At 46.6% G+C, this 20,160-nt stretch overlaps 1 protein-coding gene across 3 annotated transcripts in view; it reads left to right on the forward strand.

Annotated features, from left to right (window-relative positions):
* ESPN (espin) overlaps positions 1-20,160 on the forward strand; it is a 917,745-nt gene that overhangs the window by 740,867 nt on the left and 156,718 nt on the right. For all 3 annotated transcript variants that reach the window (XM_069240012.1, XM_069240013.1, XM_069240014.1), the window contains one exon: positions 1,379-1,654. In XM_069240012.1, the coding sequence (XP_069096113.1) occupies positions 1,379-1,654 (276 nt within the window). The remainder of the gene's footprint in view (positions 1-1,378; positions 1,655-20,160) is intronic.

Raw genomic sequence — 20,160 nt, forward strand, 5'->3', positions numbered from 1 at the left:
ACTCGCTTGGGCTCAGAGAACTGTGGGATTCCCCAACCACTACTTCGTTTCCTTCCAAAAGTGATCTTAAAGAGCTGTATTGGCCCATGGTAGACTCTGAAGACACGAGGGTCGCTCTTCACTCTAAACTATCATGTGACTTCACCAACCTAAAAGAGACATGCAAATATGAGGCTTTCTGGGAAATAATCACGGTGCCAAGAGAGAGGAAGTTGTACTTTCAGTTCCGTATTGGCACCCTGCCATTAAGAATATTCACTAGTCGCTGGTCACATGACGAAACAACAGTCTGCCCAGCTTGTAAAGCACCCATTGAAAACCTCCCCCACGTCCGGTTTGTCTGCCCTGCGCACTCTGCTCCACGCAGGAAATGTTTGACCCCGGCTTGTAGACTGCTGGGAGTTCGCAGGGCCGACGTAACTCTTCGAATTCTTAGATCAGACACTCGACCTATGCTAGTGATTGCTGTTGCCAAATTCCGTGGGGCAAGCTGGATTGTCAGAGGGAAATTTTTACCAATATAATGGTGTTAGGAAGAATGTTAGACTCACCCCGGGAGCGCATTCAATCTTTATTTTTATTCAAACTCTTATTCCTATTTAATTTTATTATTTTATTCATATACATGTATTGTACATATTTTATACACATATCTTATTAATCCTGTGTAATTATTTATCGTTGCTGTGCTTTTGTGGCTCTTGTAGCCAAAATAAAGTTCTTTGACTGACTGACTGATTTTGCCAAAGTAAGTATAATTTTGCACAGCACTTCTTTAGTCTGTCTACAGAGGGGCAGGTCCAGAATTAAGGGAGATTATGTTACCAATGGATTCTTCTCTGGCTAAGTTTTATCATCGTTTTTGTTTCTAGTTCTGAAGGTCACATTTCCAGAAGGAAAACCAAATGGAGACAGTCCAGCTATGGCGGGGCAAACTGATACTTGCTTTATTACACAAGACCCACGAGACCCTGGAATGAAAATGTGAATATACTAAAGAAATGGAGTGATAATGGAATAGGTCAGGGACATTCAAATTCTAAAGGACCAAGCACATTAAAGGAAAAACACATTTTTCAGATAAAACTTTCTTAGTTATTGTTAAAGGTTACAGTTTGCAAGGACTAGTAAACACAAGCAGAAACTATCAAGCACAAGTAGTACAGACATGTAAAAATGTCCCTGCATGTATTCACGGGAGAAATATGACTGACAAGTTTGAAATCTTATAGTATCTGTGTTTCAGGAATTGACACAGATTGGCCCATGCAACCCTAACACCCAGATTGTATGGCTCCTGTTTTCATAGTGCAATAAATTCTTGATAAAATGCAGTGGCTTCACTCCTAACTCATTGTGGCTCTTTTTACTTTTTTAGGCAGAGAGTCAGAATTCAGCCCCTCCAGTTGTTACAACACCATCACCCCCTGAGACACCAACATTTACCTCCAACTCAAGAGCTGCAAGCCCCCCAGAACCAGTGCTTAATGGAAACACCATACCCACGGTCCCCGTGCAAGCTTCACAAATGGACATTGAAACACTCATACCCACTCATGATGAGCAGGGCCGGCCCATCCCTGAGTGGAAACGACAAGTCATGGTGCGTAAGCTGCAGATGAAGATTCAGGAAGAGGAGGAACAAAAGCGCAAGGTCAGAATAATTTTTTGTTGTATTGCTTGAGATAGGTGTGCTGTGCATTGGTGTGGTGTGGCATGAAGTCTTGAAACCCAGTTTATTAAAATCACTATCACTTAATTAGGGTGGTTACTACTTTAGGACATGAGTTCCTATCCTGTGGCCATATATTACCATTAGCCTGAGCGCAGTAGGAGCCGTCATAACATGGATAATTTTGTTCTAGCCAAAGTGCTCCTTGGCGACTCAAAACTACAAATAAAAACATAAATGCAAGAAGTGTTGGTAGTAAATAATATTGGCCACTGAAAATTAATCACTATAAAAAATGTGTGCCTTATGTGATATCCAATAATTCTATCTCTTCAAATAGCAAAAGAGCTATAAAATAGTTATAAGGTAAAGCTATGCATAAAAGTTCTAACGAGGATGTCAAAAAGATGAATTAAGTTTTAGAGCACTCTGTTATGTAAATCAAATTCCCTTACTCCTAAGATCTTTGGTGTCACCCTATACACCTAAGTGATCTTTGCATTCAAGGAACATGGACCTAGCTGTAGATCCCAGAGTTAGAAGAACCAGGCAAAGAGTCCGAGCATTTCACTTCTTAGGCCCAAAGATTTGGAATTCTCTCCCCCAATCGGAGAACATGTAGATCACTCTCACTCTTCCGTAAAAATCTTAAAACTTGGCTGTTTAACTACTGATTGCAGTATTAATAATAGAGATATTCTCTTGGAACTAATGCTGTGACATAGCGCTGGGAAACCCTTGAGTGGGTAGCCATGCGCTCTATAAATCTCAGCTAATAATAATAATAATAATAATAATAATAGAATAATCAACCTTTATAAAATCCATTGGGGCAGGAAATTGGTCAGTGAGACATTGGGCTTCAGCTGCACAATTCTGGGTGCTAATTGCACACCATGTAATCACCCATACCATGGGGAGTGTTATTTACTGGGTTTACAGATATCACACTGTTTGCAACAGATTCAGATCCTAGATTGGGAATAAAACACTTTTGTGTTTTCTTCATTATAAGGACCTCAAGGTTATATTCCATCTGGCAAAAGCCTTGCAGGCAAATTTGCCTGCATATGCAAGTAGCAAGCAGTCTCCATTCAGGGTGCAAACAGGTATTTGTAACTTATCCTGGGTTTGCCATCAACTCGGGATTGCCACAGACAGCATCATGCACTAGATTCATTGCATTCTGTTAGATTCTCCCCTAAATGCTTGTAAACATCCAAAAACTACAACACAAATGTTTGCCAGAACTAAACTTCTTCTGGAGCGGGAGCGGATGTTAACAAAATTCTACCCACACAGTGAAGGAAGAATTAATATTTCAGACTTAATATGCACAAAATCCACCCTCATATGACAACAGAACCAGGCAAAATGAACTAAAAGTCCACGGAATGTTGGACACCGTATACAAAATAAGAGATGCGTATCAGGACAATGTATAGGAGAATATGGAGTTAGGAATTGCACAACTTAGTTTGCTGACCAGGTCTAAACTGGTACGACATTTTGAAACACATCACACCAAACAGTGGTCCAGCACCTCATAACCGATGCACACACATTAGAAGGTCTGTGTGATCTAGGATGTGAGAGTGATTTTGTATACGTGACACTGTGGTTTTCAAAAGAATGTAATTTGACTTCAGTTGCAACAAATAAACATATTCAAACCACAAGAATAAAGAATTGCTGCTGCTGTTATAAAAACATTCTGTATTGCTAAAGCATGGCAAAAATTAAGTCTGCACCAGGGTACTTCCTTCAAAAAGGTCCTACCTCTGAAAAGTATGCAAAAAGTATCCTCCTTCATGGTACTTGTCACCCTCTCAGTCCCCCGTGCTGTTTTCTTTCCTCCTCATGTTGCACAGCAGCACAGACTCCTGTGCAACATGTAAAAAACATTGACAAAGCCAGTAGATCTTGCATAGGCGAAAACTATTAGCTTTGCCAATGCTTGTTTTCCAGGTGATTCTTTATTAGCATTTCTCCAGTGTAATGCAGTGACAGACTTAAATTGCTTACCATGTGGATTGTGGTCGATCCATGTGAAGTATCACTCATTCTATGGATCGAATCACTCAATGTGCCCTTTTCTCAGCCCACAGAGGATGAGGGTCATTTGATTCAACTGTATAATAACCAACTAACAAACCCGCAAATTCCCAACCAATAACTGGGTTAAACTTGTGGTAGTGTCTCTGTCAGTTACATTCTACATTTCTAGCTTGTTCAACAGGATGAGTTGGTATGCGGGTGCCATTTCTACTGTCCCTGTTGACGGTATCTCCTTAACGTAGCATATGTGTGTATCCTGCACCTATAGGAGGATAAGGAGCCCAATCTAAGAGTGTTCACAGCAGTCTGTCATCTGTTTTGACAATCAGATTTTCCAAGTATATGTCTCCCTGGGGGGCCCTTAAGTCCTGTTGCCCGCAGTGTTAGCCTCACCGCTACCTCAGCTGTGGCCGACTTGTGGAGGTGCCTCAATCAGGTTTTCAGTGGGGGATCCGAGGGCAATTTCCAGGTCATCGTCTCTTGGTCAGAACATGATCCAAGTCCATGGATTCATCTCATATTTATTTTTCTTGGAACATAGTAGCACCCCCAGCAGACAAGAGGCCGGGACATTAGCGACATGTGTACCCAGTAATTCCATCAGGAGCTTCTTTTAAAGACTAAGATGTTCATGCTGGCGGTCAAAACAATGACCGCCAGCGACCCCGGAACCCCGCCGGCCAAATAATGAACATTTCTGTGGGCCGGCAGGCGGAAACATTGTTTCCGCCCGCCGGCTCACAGAAAGCCTCGGCCGGGACATTGACAGTGGCTCAACATGGAGCCGCCGTCAATGCCTCAGTGCGGCAGGTGCAGTTGCACCCGTCACGCAGTTCAGCGCGACAGGGCTCTCACCGGGGCCCCTGCCCTGTCCATGCAAAGTGCAGGGCACCCCCTCCGCCATCCTTTTCCTGGCGGGATATCCCGCCAGGAAATGGCTGGCGGGAAATGAAACATTATCCGCAGGGTAGCGTCGCTACCGTGGCGGATGGTGTTTCAACTCGCCGCCAGGCTGCCTGACGGCGGGAGCTTGGCGGTGGGTGAGGGCTGCCGATGGCAGCCCTCACCATGTTCAAAATATGGCGGTTTGGCCCACCATGCCGACTGGCGGCTTTAGCCGCCACTGCCAGCATGGCGGGCCAAACCGCCAAGTTCGTAATGAGAGCCTAAATTTGACCTGTAGCACTTGTGTGAATGTCTCAAAGCTCACAATAGGCATTGGGTAGCTAACTTAAAAATTAAGAACAATAAACTGCAAAACACTGTTTTGTGATGCTGTGCCAGTATTTTATTATATTACATATCAAATACAAGATCTATTCTTAGTGCATTATTCTTGGAAATGCAGCACAGTCAGAGATTGTTTTTGCTCTATTTAGTAGTTGTGGTACACGTTTAAGTATTTTTCCTACTCAGGACAGCCATGCCCGACATGGCGTCGTGGGCAGGAGAACTGATGCAAAACATGGCCCTGAAAGGCCTTTTGCAACTATGTATTCTTCCACCACCATGTACACCTGGGAATGCTGATTGTTCTCCTGATGGCGGAGCTGGCGGGCACTTGTATGAGACAAATGGCATCCGCCAACTTCTAAAGGTGGGGTTGTGAGAGGTAAGCTGATGAGTCGTGTGCCAATTTTTAGAAGATGCCTTACTAATACCATTCACAAAATGACCCTCTACTTCAAGAGCATATTCTTTATGTGTGGCACCATTGAGAAATTGGGCGAGGGTCAGTGCACCTATATTTTAATTTTGATGACAGAGAGCTTTCTTTGTCAGCATCATCGATTAGAAAAATGTCCTGTGCTAAGGTATTTAGGAGTAAAGTAGACAATGTATTTGATCAAAGAATTAAGGATCATGTCCAGAGGGTTGACTGTTGCAACTCTGAATGAGCTAGGTGGGTTGATCTCAGTATCTCACATCATGTAGCCAAGTATTTGGAGTAAAGAGTAGACTGAAATGACCCTATTTAAGAATTGAATTAAGAATTTGATTAGGGAGGATCTATGCATGTGGAGTGGGGCAGGGTAAATTTGTTTCTAAAGTCAGTGGACTTCCTGCAGGGATTTGTGAGTGTGTGTGCATGTGGGTGTGACAGGGCTATTACAGGTTTAACCTGCTGCGTAGGCTCTCATTATTCTAATGAGACTACTGGATTTTGAGCAGCAAGATCGTCCACGATGTGGGAGACTGAGTCTGACCCACTGTGGGTGACACCTGTCGCTCCAAATCTGGGTTTTGCTCCGGCTAACTAGCAGTGCCTCGTCTCTCCCAAAGGGTAGAGATGATTGGGCAGCCGAGCGCATGACATATCATACTTCTCAGGGAAGTCGTGGTCATTCAGGTCGCATCCGGTTCTCTCATTCGCAATTCAGTTTCATATATATAAATGACAATGGAAGCAGTATAAGTTTTAAAGACTGGTTTAATAAAACGACTGCATTTTAGTAAGCAAAGCGTGAGCTGCAATAACCAGACCGACACAAAATGACAATATTAAAATGGTGACGAAGAGAGTGAAGCATAAGAATAACGCTATCATATTGCCACTAGAATCGATGGACTATTTTCGATCTGAATCATAATTTGAGCACAACATGTTAAGCTCTAATCCTGCATTTCAGGTTCCCCCGGTAGGACATCGACCCTCATACCTGAGCAAAGGACTGTAGTCTGCGTTAGCATCTGCAGCGAAGCATTCAGTAATCAGCATACACTTGTGGTTCCCAGGCTTGAATCTCCCTCTTGACATGTAATGGGACTAGGAAGTGTTTTTATAATGACACAGCTAATGTTCTAAGAAAATGTCCCTACGTAAAGATGTGTATTTTCTACGAATGTTGGAGACTAAACTTCTACCACATCACCGGCAATGTACCAAACTGTAGCCTTGACTGAAGCACAAAGTGATCAAGAATGTGTTGTTTGAGAACACAGTGCTGGGCTAAGCAAAACAGTTCGATAGAAGAAATTAAAACAGGACCGTATAACTGGTTATTGTAAAAATAACAATGCAAAGCCAAATAAAATATATCTAGGTCAAAGTGCACTGCGGCCTAGTGTATTAAACTAACGTGCATGGAGCTATAGCTAAAATGGCTACACAACAAACCCACATAAGACATGTATATAGGTAAATGCACCAGCCCCACATATAATTGTCTAAAGTACAAGTCACAGGTTTGAATCACAATAACATAGTGATGTAAGTTGATGCCATTGCTATAGAAATGTACTGAATGTAACAGGCTTATGCTCTAGTATGATAATGAGGCAGATAGATGCAGCTAGTAAGGAGATTTAACAACTAAGCGCAAGGTTTGCATCACACTTTATTTTTTTGGTCAGTTATTGAATGTGCTGGAGATGGGTTGAGATGGGATAGGGTTGGGACTGGAAGGTCTCGTGGGACACAGGCTTATGCTGCACCATTGATTCATCTGAAATGCAATAAGACAGTGTTGGGACTGGAAGGCCCAGTGGTACACAGGCTTATGTCCCACCTATCATTTGTCTGAAATCAGTGGAAGGAGTACCATTTAATGGGGCAGATGGTGGCAACTGCTTGTGTAGAGCTTGGATTTCCCAAGTTGTGAGTGTTATGCAGACCATACATTGTTATCACCATCTTATTAACTTCTTAATGTCATCTTCTATCCTCAATTATGTTTTTTTTTCTATTTGTAACATCCCTCATGGTGTTATCTCAAACACCTTATTCTGCTCCTTCTGATTCCCTTTTAAAATGTTGTTGTTAGACCTGACATCCCTGTTGTGGTTCTCCCCTAACTTTTTGCCTTCACCCCCCCATGTTGCTGACTTGGTTTTTGCTGACTTTAGGATTTATCTGTGCTAACCCATGCTAAAGTGCTATTACTCTCTCCTTAAATCATGGTAGAAGTGTCTTACACCCATTTGGCACATTTAATTTGCTTGTAAGTCCCTAGTAAAGTGGTACAGCATGTACCCAGGGCCTATATATCCAATGCTACTAGTGGGCCTGCATCGGTGGCTGTGCCACCCACTTAAGTAGCCCTTCAAACATGTCTCAGGCCTACCATTGTAAACTGCTATTTCAACCTAAAAAATAAACCTTTTGCCAGGCCCAAACCTTCATTTTTAATACCTATAAGTCACCCCTAAGGTAGGCCCTGAATAGCCCACAGGGCAGGGTGCAGTGTATTTAAAGAGCAGGACATATACTTAAGTTTTACCTGTTATAGTAATGAAAAGCTACTATTTATGTTTTTCACCTCTTCAAGGCCTACCTTTCCAATAGGATAAATTTGGAGTTATCATATTACATTTAATAAACTATAACTTCCAGTTGCGAATAGGCAGACAGGCTAATTTTGTTGCCTAAATAATTCTAATTAAAAGCCCTCTTTAATGGTAAAGTCAGATTTTTAATCACATTTCTGAAAATGCCACATTTAGAAAGCTGGCATTTTCTTGCTCTGACCATCGTGCCTGCAGCCTGATGCTGCGTCACATAACTATGGCAGTTGGGCTTTGTGTATTGCTCCCAGACAGTAACACAAAGGGAAGATAGGTGTTAGGAGGATGGGAGACTCTGAGTTAACGAAGAAGAGGAGCTTTCAGCTACTACACTTGCACATCAAAAAGGATCTCCCTGGGCACTTTCACAAAGGATTTGGCATTAGTCTATTGTGATGCCAGACAGGCTGGGGCCAAGAGAAGGAGTAAGGGAATGTCTGGCACCTCAGGAGGGTGAAAGCCTCTAAAAACATCCTCCAGTGTAAGTGGGCACCAGGTATAAATGTTGGACCCATTTACCCAACTCTTTAGTACACTTCTGGACCAGTGGACACTGGCAGGAAAAAGGACTGCTGTGCTGCTGAAAGGACGGCCAATCTGCTGGATTGCTACTCTGAAGGACTGCTTCCCTGCTCTGCTGACCTGCTGCCATCTTGCATGGGTTAGTAGGACTGGACCTGATTCTTTAAACCCAGGACCCTAGAGTGACTCCAAGGGTTCATTGGCTGGCCTCGTGATCAGAAGACTCAGGGATTTATCAGACTTCCAACCACCATGAGGCACCTGGACTCTACCATCTGTGACTCCTACTCTGCAAAGTGGTGTCACCCCACTCCTAGACCTTTAGAAGTGGGCCTGAAGGTGCTCTTCCAATCCATTTGTGGACCCAGCAAAACTAACGAATCTCCTCTGCTGCATGGCGGAACCCCGAGCAGAATCAACGCATCGCCTCTGCTGTGCGGTGCAACACCGGGCAGAATCCACACATTGCCATTGCTGCACACACTTTCCCGGCACAAGGACTTTGCATCGCCCTCGCAGCAAATAGCTCCATTAGATTCACTGTGCCATGCCTCTCCGATGCAGGCCCATGCATCATAAGCCTCTTGTAGACAGCAGCCTTGACGATGACTCACACCTATGCTTCACAAGCCCCACAGCTTCTTAAAAACCATTGAGTATGCAGTGCATCGTTGACACAGGACTTTGCATTGCAAGCTCCCTCATTGGTGGATTCCTCGAAGCAAGACCTCATATCACACCCTCATAGCTCCCCAGAACCGATGCTGTGTGAGACATCTCCGACCATGGCAATGCATAACCTCAGCTGTGGATGCATCCTCGACTCAGGACTCTGCAATTCTTCGCAACCAGGTTTTAAGGCACTCTTGTACAGTGGGCTTAAATGGTCCCTATAGCAGGCCCACCATGGCCAGTCTGAATTGGTGACTTTGTCTACCATATATCTACAGTTGGCACTTTGTTGCGCTATTTTCTCTTAAATCTTTAAAATTGCAAATCTCTGATTCTACTGATTTAATTTTTGTTGTTTTCTTCTTGGTTTATTTATTGAAATGTACCATGTTTTCCAAATTGGTTGAGATTTTTCTTGTGTTGTGTTTTTGCACTTTATTACGGTTTGAAGTGCTGCATAAATACTTTATACATTGCTTCTAAGTTAAGCCTTTCTGCTCTGTGCAAGCTGCCAGGGGGTTGAGCCCAGATTTATTTGTGGTTTGCTTGTGCCTCACTCTGACATGAATTGTGATACCTGCTTGAGTAGGGTTTCACCCCCCTCAGCCAGTAACCCAATTTCTTATAGTTGTCCAATTCACTCTTCCAAATAACACACTGGATGTAACCTTGGGTCACGTTGTTCCATAGACTAATTCATTCACTTCAGGTATCCAAGTTTGAATGCATGGCCAGAGCCTTAATATCCTGAAGAACCATTCAGCCTGTCATACAGTTAAGGTCCCTAATATGAGTGCCGTTGAGTTGGGTAACAATAAACACCAGTTATCTGTCAAGAGTGCAAGGATACATTGTTGGGGGTAAATGCACATGCTACAAATGTGGCGTTTTGTTAAGAGGGGAAGGTTCAAATTAGAGACTATCTCTAGAGTTTGAAAAAGTAACAAGCGAGCAGCCAGGAGGTCAATGTGCTTTATCTACTTAATTCCTGGTGCTCTTTGATTACTTTTCTTGCACCACTGCACAGTACAGATATGTTTGTTGACACAAACACATTTGAGTTTAAGAAACTCAGGCCTACAAGCTACAGACCTTCTGTAGAACTTGTTCCTGTGATTACAAGTTTTTATTATACTGGAACTAAAAAGACGTCTGATGAGTATAGTGGGTCTGGATCAGGAATTCTATTTGTGCAGTACCACACAGTAATTTATGTTACACAAAAATATCCAGACAAATAATTTGACACCAGAGTTGATCACTTTTTACATTCTTCCTAGCTTCCCATTGGCTGTTTCCTCACTTTTCTAAATTGAAGTGCTCTAACTTCCCTTTATTCACTAAAGAGATGTAGTTGTGCAACTTTGATCCCCTCTTCAGGGCTGAGCCACTGAAGGTCTACAAAAAGAAGTGGCTGAAGGCAGAGAAGAAGGCTACCAAATGGGGTCTCCAAGTAGCCCTCAGATTCTTTGAGAAGGTGCAAAGAGGGCAGTCCTTCTCAGGAGATGATGAAGGTGATAATAATGAGAGGGGAGCAATATCAGAGGATGAGGAGATGGTGGACCTAGATCTGGGTCCTCAGCTGCAAGGAAAGCCCAGCTCAACTCCAGCAGATGACCAGATGCCACAGTGCCCAGGATGGGGGTAGGAAGCAGTGTGTCTGCCAGGAGTTTGACCCCAGAGAAGCTGTAGGACAGAAAGGCAGAGAGGGAAGCTCAAATTGCTGCTGAGCAAGCTAAGATGGAATCTGAGGAGAGAATGGCAAGAGAAAGACCAGCCATGAAGGAAAGGAGGTTGGACATAAAAGCCAAACAAGTGGAGTCCAGTAGTAGTGGTGCCAGAGCAGTGTACACTAGAGAGGTGAGGGTCCGCATACCACAGGAAATGATGCCCAATTAAGTGATGGGAGATGATATTGATAAGTGGTTCTCAGCTTATGAGGTAGCCTTAAGGGGACACAAAGTCCCAGAGGAGTACTGGAGTGTAGCTTGTGGAAGTAAATGCCTACAGTGAGAAGGGACACACTTCTACACTTGAGGTAGAGGACTAGGCCGAGTATGTCCCCATGAAAACCATCCTTAATTTCAGATTTGGGCTGACCCCTGAGAGATACCGTTAGAGGTTGAGGGATAGCCACCAACTCACAAACCAGTCCTGGGTGGGCTTCTTAGATTATTCCAGCAATACACTTAGGGTCTGGGTGAGGGGTAGCAAAGTGATGATTTTGTTGGGTACAACGTGATTCTGAGGGTGCACATGCTCAATATGCATGTACATAGCAAGCTGACTGACCCCAGGAAGCTTGCTGGAGAGGCAAGCCTCTAGATCAGCACTGAGTGTCCAAGAACACTTCCGGGATAAACTCACAAAAGGGTGGTCAGGGTTCCCACCTGAAGAAAGAAGGGTGAGATGAAAACAAAGGGGCATATTTACAAGCTCCTAGCACAACCTTTCACCACCCTAGCACAATTTTATATTCTACACTAAGGTGGTGTTAAGGAGGCCTTCCTCCTGCGCTGTGTTTACAAAATGTTTACGCTATTGTCCAAATGACCGCAGTGGTGCACTGTATTGTAAATTCGGCTCAACCATAGTGTCGCTGGTGGGGCAGATGTGATGCAAGGAAAGTGGTGCATTGGGACCGATGCAACACTTTCTTGTAAATTTGCCCCAAAGTGTTCTATCAAGCCACGGAAAATAGTTTTCAGGGGAAGGTGTCACATGCCCAACTTGGCCACCGAAAGAAAAGCTTTGTTGACAAGAACACTGCTAAATTTGCCCCCAAGGGCTATGAATGTTACCAGTATGGGCACACCAAAGGTGATCCCAGGTGCCCCAAGAGGACACAGCCCCAGTGCCCCAGTGGTGGGCAGACCCAGGGGTTGTTTAGAGTAGTGCTTGGGTATGAGATGGACTCAGTTAGTGAGGGCGACTTCTAAGGTTAGCTTAGTACCCTGGATGACAAGATGATGGTGCCCAAAGCTCACATGCCTTCAAATACTTACAATTATAGGCAGTGGGTCACCATCAACATACAGAGGGTGGAAGCTCTGAGGGAGACAGAAGCCAATATGGCTAATGTCAGGTGTCATTTGGTGTCCTCACAGCAGGTGGCACCCAGTACATTTCACCAGATTGTAGCAACAGGTAAATGGGAGAGCCGCTACCCTGTGGCTCTGAATCCCAATGAATGGGGGATTGGGGGCATCAGGACTTAAGTTTTTCTGAGCCCTGCCATGCCTGGACTGTCTGATGGTGAATGACCTGCAGGACACTGCTTGGAAGGAAGTGGTGCTCAGGTGACACCTAGAAATGTTTATTTATTTTTTTAAATTTTTTATTTATGACTTTATCAGTAAATATAGTCATACGAATAACACCAACAAAACAATACACTACATCCAAAAAAACATACAATATTGACGGTTCCCATCACAGAACTGTGGGGGTGATTAGAGCAGCATATCGATCAGAAAGGGAAAATCAGCGCAATTATGTATTATTCCATCAAGGATGATTAATAACTTGATGACATCCAAACAAGGAAAGAGAGAAGGAAAGATGGGGTAGAAAGGAGAGGGGGCAGGGGGTGAAGCAGCCAACAGTTCTCAATACGAAAGGAGCTACCAAGTATCCTCTCGCAGGGGATGAGTCTTGTTTCGGAAGCTGGTAGGAAACACAGAGCAACATTGTGCCATCTCATGATCGGGAATCCAGAAATGACCGTAGGGGGCCCATATATCATGCGGTCGGGAATTTTCAGGCATTAACTCTCAGTATGTCTCTAGTTGTTCCTGACTGTACGCAGCATCCTTCAGCCAGTCTCCACAGCGAAGAGCTCGTTTCCTCCCCCAGCACATAACTACCCTATGTTTAGCCAGCAGCAACAGCAACCCCACTGATTTCCGGCATTCTGGGGAGATCTCGTTCACATAACTCAGGAGGGCAAGTTTAGCGGAGTGCGGCAGCACAATTCCAACCATCTCACCAATCGCATGCAGCACCTCTGTCCAATAGCCCTGCAAAGCCCCCACATTGCCACGCCAAATGCATGAAAGTCACCTCAGGAGCACAGAATCTCTCACAACAATCGGAAGCTCTGACACCCATTCTCCTTAATCGACTTGGCGTATAGTATATATGGTGCAAAAAGGTTAAAACATATAAGGCATAATCTATAGTTGGGGGAGAGTTCTCGAAGTTGTGCGCAACAATATCTCCACATTTCATCCAAAAGAGTCTCCCCGATGTCTGTCTCCCAAAAGATCCTAGCCTTGGACTCGATGGGGGTCACAGGCATCTGCATGCTGACATATAGACGTATAATAAGCCTACGAGGAGACCGTGCTGTATACATAAGCTCCAGCATTTGGCACACCGGAGGCACTGCAGGGAAGCAGGAGTATTGCGCCCGCAACATAGCCCGCACCCTGAGATAAAAGAGTCTGTACACCGAGTTGTTGTGCGCGTTATCCAGAGCAGCCTCCAAGGAAACAAACAACCCCTCTGGAAACCAAGATCCCAGGGTGAATATATGTATCTCGCGCAGGCTTTCACAGAACTGACCATCACCGGACAGCGGCAAGCCTGCAATATCTTGAAATGGCATTGAGGGTGCAAAAGGCTCCGGCGTCCCCGCGCGCTGTAGCAGGACCGTCCAAGCCCGTGGCATGCATGCCACTGCATCCACACCCCGTGGACGAGGCCTAGGGGGTCCACTTATCAGTCCCGCTAATTTATCAGACCAGACCACACTCAGGAGCTAGATGCACAGATACTGTATCGGGTGTAGCCAAAAATGAGCAAAATGGGCCTGTGCGCAATTCTAGTTAAGTTCTGGATCCGGGGCCACCAGTCTCCCCTGCTCGAACAGGAGGGTTAAAGTTTCCCATGCGATTCTGGGTTGTCTACCTGTCCAGGCGAGGGCCACAAGCTCCTGAGTCTTTTCAAGAAGCTGGTTGTAAGGACTAGTGGTATATTAACAAATACATATAGAAATTTGGGCAAGATCACCATCTTTGCAATGGCTATACGACCAGTCAGTGAAAGTGGCAGCGAGTGCCACATTGTCACCTTATTCTCCAACCACATAATGGCCTTGCCATAATTGTCCGACCACAGCTTATCTGATTCTCTACTGAGCCAAATTCCCAGATATAATACTGGGCCCTCCGCTCAACTAATGGGATATCTAGAGTCCTGTTGCGTCGTAGCAGCCGTCAGAGGGAGCACCAATGACTTAGTCCAGTTTATCGTGATCCCTGAAATCCGGCCAAAGCTGACTATTTCATCTATTAATGCATCAAGATGTAGTTGTGTCCCACGGACGTACAGAGCAACATCGTCTGCATACATAGATACCAGTATTGGACGCTGCCTGAACGCTAAGCCCCTCTGACTATGGTGTTGTCTCAAATGTGCTGCAAGTGGCTCCATCGCAACCGTGAAAAGCAGCGGTGAGAGAGGGCATCCTTGCGCGTACCTCTTGCTATCAAAAAAGGATCTCACAGCAGCCCATTTACTCCCAATCTGGCTGTTGGTTCTGTGTACAACAGACGGATCAATTTTATAAATCTTGGACTTAATCCGACTCTGGCCACTAAGCCGAACATGTACGACCATGCTAAAGAGTCAAAAGCCTTGGTGGCATCCAGAAACACCACGGCCGCTTGTTCACCAGGTTCGACCATCCAAGTGATTGCAAAAAAAGTGAAAAGGTTATGTAAGGTAAAGCGAGCCGGTATAAAACCAGACTGATCCGGTAGTGCCAGAGACGATAGCAGGTGCTGCAGAAGGGACACTAGTAATTCCGCTAGGATCTTATTATCAATGTTTATTAGAGAGAGTGGGCGATACGAGTCACAGCTGCAAGGGTCCTTCCCGGTCTTTAAAATGGGAACAGTAAGGGCTTCCTGTAGAGAGGCCGGAAGAATGCTGCTCTCAAGCACCTCAGCATATACCTCAAGGAGGTGCTGAGCTAAAATGTCAGTGTATTCTTTATAGAAATCCGGCGATGGGCCATCCACTCCTGGAGCCTTGTCTCCTGACAAGCAATATATAGCCTGAATTACATCGTCGACTGAGAAGGGGGCATCTAGGAATTGCTGATGCGAGTTCTCAAGCCAAATTAGGCTGACATAATCAAAATAATCAGTGTAAGACTCGGCAGGCGATGACGGCTCCTCTGCATACAGATTTGAATAAAAATCAGTTAGAGTACGCGTGACTTCTTCAGTTCCGGTGTGGTGTGGTCCATTCCAACCAGTGTTCTACCAGCTCTCTCGCCCTCTCCATATCTCCTCGCCCTAGCCTCTTTCCCTAAGAAACAGACCTCCCGATGTGCCACCTCCTCAAACTGAGATAACGTTTCTCTTTTTTCGGCCAGGAGACTGCTGGAAACGTCTGTAGTCAGCCAGCTCTCCAGGTCAGCCAGTCATGACTCTAGGTTCACTAAGTCACGTCTTAATGCTTTCAGCACACCATGTTGTTTGGCAAGACAGATCCCACGTATCACTAACTTGAAGGCCTCCCACAAGGTGCCCATCGAGGAAACCAAGCCCTGGTTCACTGAGAAGTATTCCACTATAGCAGCGCAGGTCTCCTCCCGAAAGACCCGATCTCTTAACGCCCCGTGGGGCAACCTCCATGAAAATGCGCATCAGGGGCCACCTTGGATCTGCAGTACTAGCATAACTGGAGAGTGGTCCGATAAAGTATGGGGCATATATTTAATTGACTCTGTCCAGAGCTCGAAGTCTCTGGTGCCAAATCATCTATCAATGCGGGACCAGCTGTTATGTACAGAATTAAAGCATGTACCTTCCCTCTGCGCTCCGTGTTTAGCTTTCCACTGGTCCACCAATGTGCCCTCATTCATGACGAGGGATAGAGCCCTTGCAGCCTCCACTTGTTGCGGTCTGGCTCAGCTCTCTTGATCTGCCTCAAAGTCCAACACCACACTGAAGTCTCCTCCCAATAGCAGCGACCCAGGGCCTAACGAGTTAATCATGCGCCATACTTCCCCTAAGAATGTGCGGTGGTCAACAATGGGTCCGTACACAAATACTAGATGAAAGGGTTTATCCTGTAGGGTTCCCCGTATCATAACATAGTGGCCCCCTGTGAGCACTTTTTTGGTGCACCATTGTAAGCCCTTTTTAAGCAGAATTGCTACCCCTGGGAGTAATTTGAATACACCGCCACATGACTCTCACCGATCCAGTCAGCTCGCACCCTAGATATCAAGGCCTTAGTTGAGTGCATCTCATGTAGCATACAAATGTCGATTGCATGGCGCTGCATGGAAGCGGAAAGCAATCTTATCTTACCCCCATCATTCAGCCCCTGAACATTCCATGTCAGACACTTAACTGGAGTTGCAGATTTCTGAACCATTGCTCTAAGCTACGCTGAAGCATCAAACTCCCCCTACCCACCTCACTTAAAGAAAACAGCTGCATCAAGAGGATGACAGGAGGGAAGAGGGAGAAGGGCAAAACGTCAAACCTTTGAACAATCAGTACATATACCACCCCCACCCACTCAGGCCCCCCAAATGGGCCCGGCCTCCCCACCTCCCCCCACCCATAACCAGGTCCCATCGCAAAAACAACATTAGAATAATAAGGACTCATCCAGCGGGGCGCTGGCTTGGCCAACAGTTTTTCCACCCAGAGTGTGAGGGTGAGCAAGAGCCGTCTAGAAGGCTTCTACTCAGCAGTTCAGACATCACCGGAGCGCCATTCATCCTCGCTCACACAGGTCTCAGGGCGTTATCTGAATTTACAGTAGTCCCCCCTTTAGATCTCATTTCAGTCATTGTCACTTGTGTGATTTTTATCTTCTTGTAGTTTTTGGGAATACCTTTAGCAAATTTTGCTGCAAGTTTCTGGTCTGAGAAAAAGTGTAATTTCCCATTGTGCTGTATACGCACCTTCACAGGGTAGATAAGTGAAAAGTTGGCCTCTGTGTGGCTCAAGGTACGTTTAATCGGAAGAAAAGCTCGGTGAGCCCCCCGTACCCCAGAGGTGTAGTCCGGGAAGAGGCTAAGTTCATTGTTGTCATTGATGAGCGGGTGGCGGGCCCGAGCCAGATGTAGGACTGTGTCTCTGTCTCTGTAATTGAGTAGACGAGCGATGATGGGTCTCGCTGGGGCTCCCGGTGGCTGTCTCAGCCCCAGTGATCTATGTGCACGTTCTACCACAAGCACAGGGGAGAGTTCACTGGGAAAGATTGATTTGAGCATCTCCTCAACATAGTCTTCCATGCGTCCCATGGATGTCGATTCAGGAAGACCTAGGATGTGTATGTTGTTACGCCCAGATCTGGCTTCGAGGTCCTCATTTTTAGAACGGATCACTTCCAATTCCTTTTCCATTTGAAGTAACCGTTCACTTTCTCGGATGTGAGCATCCTCCAGATCCGACACTCTAGCCTCAGCCTGGTCCAAGCGAGCATCATGATCATCCACCCTGTCTTTCATGAGGTCCAAGCGATTGGTCAAGTGGTCCAGCTTTGTATCTATAGTCTCCAGGCTGTTTAGGTCCATGAACATGGCTTTAACGGAGGGCAGTTGAAGGTCTTCCTCCGGCAATAACACGCCCGTTTTGACTGCTCTTTTTTTGCCCTCAAAGGCCAGTTTTGCCTGTTTTTGGTCAGATTTCCCCTTCTTGTATGGGTGAGGCCCCCAGCGATGGTCCCACGCTTTCCTACACTGTTGTCACATTGCAATGCAACTCCAGTCACAGTCTGGCTGGGCTGCCAACCAATCCCACAACCACAAGTCCAGGCCAGCCGGAGGCCCACGTCCCCCAGGCTGTTGCTCCAGACCAGTGGTCAGGGCAGTCGCCGGCCCTTTCCCGCAGATAAGAAATTTTTATTTAATCACCCAATATGTGGTCGGGTAGGGCCAGTTCACTGACTGGGCTGCCCTGTCTCTGCAGAGCCCTTGGTCAGGGTCTGCACGTTGGGCTGCACACCTTGTTGTCCACAGCTGGGGCACCAACAACCCCCCCCAGCCACATCAGGCCGCCTCCCCGCTGATGTACAGAGGGCAGGAGGGCTCGGCCGCAGCCCCGATGCCACACGTCACCGCCGAGGGCCCGAGCTTGTCAAGCTCCCCTTCCTGAGGCCCTCCAGTCTGCAAGGTCCAGTTAGCCTTCACCCCGTCGCTTCACTGGACCGCCGCGGGCCCGAGTCATCACCCGTTCCTTCTCCTTAGGCCTCTCCAGGCTGCAAGGCTCAGTTAGCTGTTACCTCGATGTATCACTGCACCGCCGAGGGCTGGAGTCGGAATTCGCTCCTCCTTCTTAGGCCTTGCCGGGCCACAAGGTTCAGCTACCCGTCACCCCAATGTTGCACCTCACTGCTGTGGGCCCGAGCCTGCAACCATTCCTCCTCTTTTGGGCATCTCAGGTCCCAAGGCCCAGTTTGCCATCCATCTCCCTGCTGTTGCTCCTCACCGCTACGGGCCCGAGCTGGAACTCGCTTCTCCTCCTCAGGCCGTACCGGGCCGCACAGCCTATTTCGCTGTCACACAGCCCACCTCTGCCTCCATCCTCCGGGCCAGGCCGCAAGTTTCTCTAAGCCCGATGGGCACGACTGGCAGAAGCAGCATCAGCCGTGCTCCTCACCTCTGCTAGCCGGCATTGTGCGCAGCTTCCCTCCTCAAGGACCCGATAGGCCGCGTCGAGGCCGCGCCCGCTGTCTCGCCTGCAAATTGAGTCTGCCACCTGATCGCCCGCCGATGCGGCCCTCGGGAGTTCCGATCTGCGCAGATAAGTTGCAGATTTATGCTCCCGCAAGCAGAGCCTCAACAAGTGGCGGGCATCTTGCTGGACAGCCAAGCCATGCCCCCACACCTGGAAATCTTGGGGGTTGGATGAGTGGGTCTGTGTGACCACCAGAACCACAGCTGCCCAGGAGGGGAGTAAAGGAGGTCTGGAGCCTGGAAAATGGCCCAGGCATCTGCCAACACAAGGAAAGGCATGGGAACCCACCCCTGAAATTTCCCACAGTAAAGGTGCATAGGTCACTGGAAGAGCCTACTGGGGATGACATCGCCTTCATTAGTGAACTGCCTGAACTTGCTGGATTACATGCAGAAACAACACTCACGAGGGACGTGTTCTGTAAGGCAGAGAAGGAGTGCAAAAGGCTCCGGCGTCCCCGTGCGCTGTAGCAGGACCGTCCAAGCCGGTGGCGTGCATGCCACTGTATTCACACCCCATGGACGAGGCCTAGGGGGTCCACTTATCAGTCCCGCTAATTGATCAGGCCAGACCAAAACACACTCAGGAGCTAGATGCGCAGATACCTTATCGGGTGTAGCCAAAAATGAGCAAAATGGGCCTGTGCGCAATTACAGTTAAGTTCTGGATCCGACCCGCCAGTCTCCCACGCTCGAACAGGAGGGTTAAAGTTTCCCATGCAATTCTGGGTTGTCTACCTGTCCAGGCGAGGACCACAAGCGAGGACCTGAGTCTTTTCAAGAAGCTGGTTGTAAGGACTAGTGGTATATTAACAAATAGATATAGAAATTTGGGCAAGATCACCATCTATGCAATGGCTATACGACCAGTCAGTGAAAGTGGCAGCGAGTGCCACATTGTCACCTTATTCTCCAACCTCATAATGGCCTTGCCATAATTGGCCGACCACAGCTTATCTGCTTCTCTACTGAGCCAAATTCCCAGATATAATACTGGGCCCTCCGCTCAACTAATGGGATATCTAGAGTCCTGTTGCGTCGTAGCAGCCGTCAAAGGGACCACCACTGACTTAGTCCAGTTTATCGTGATCCCAGATATCCGGCCAAAGCTGACTATTTCATTTATTAATGCATCAAGATGTAGTTGTGTCCCACGGACGTACAGAGCAACATCGTCCGCATACATAGATACCAGTATTGGACGCTGACTGAGCGCTAGGCCCCTCTGACTATGGTGTTGTCT

Source organism: Pleurodeles waltl, chromosome 6 (assembly GCF_031143425.1).
Source record: "Pleurodeles waltl isolate 20211129_DDA chromosome 6, aPleWal1.hap1.20221129, whole genome shotgun sequence".
Classification (NCBI taxonomy): domain Eukaryota; kingdom Metazoa; phylum Chordata; class Amphibia; order Caudata; family Salamandridae; genus Pleurodeles; species Pleurodeles waltl.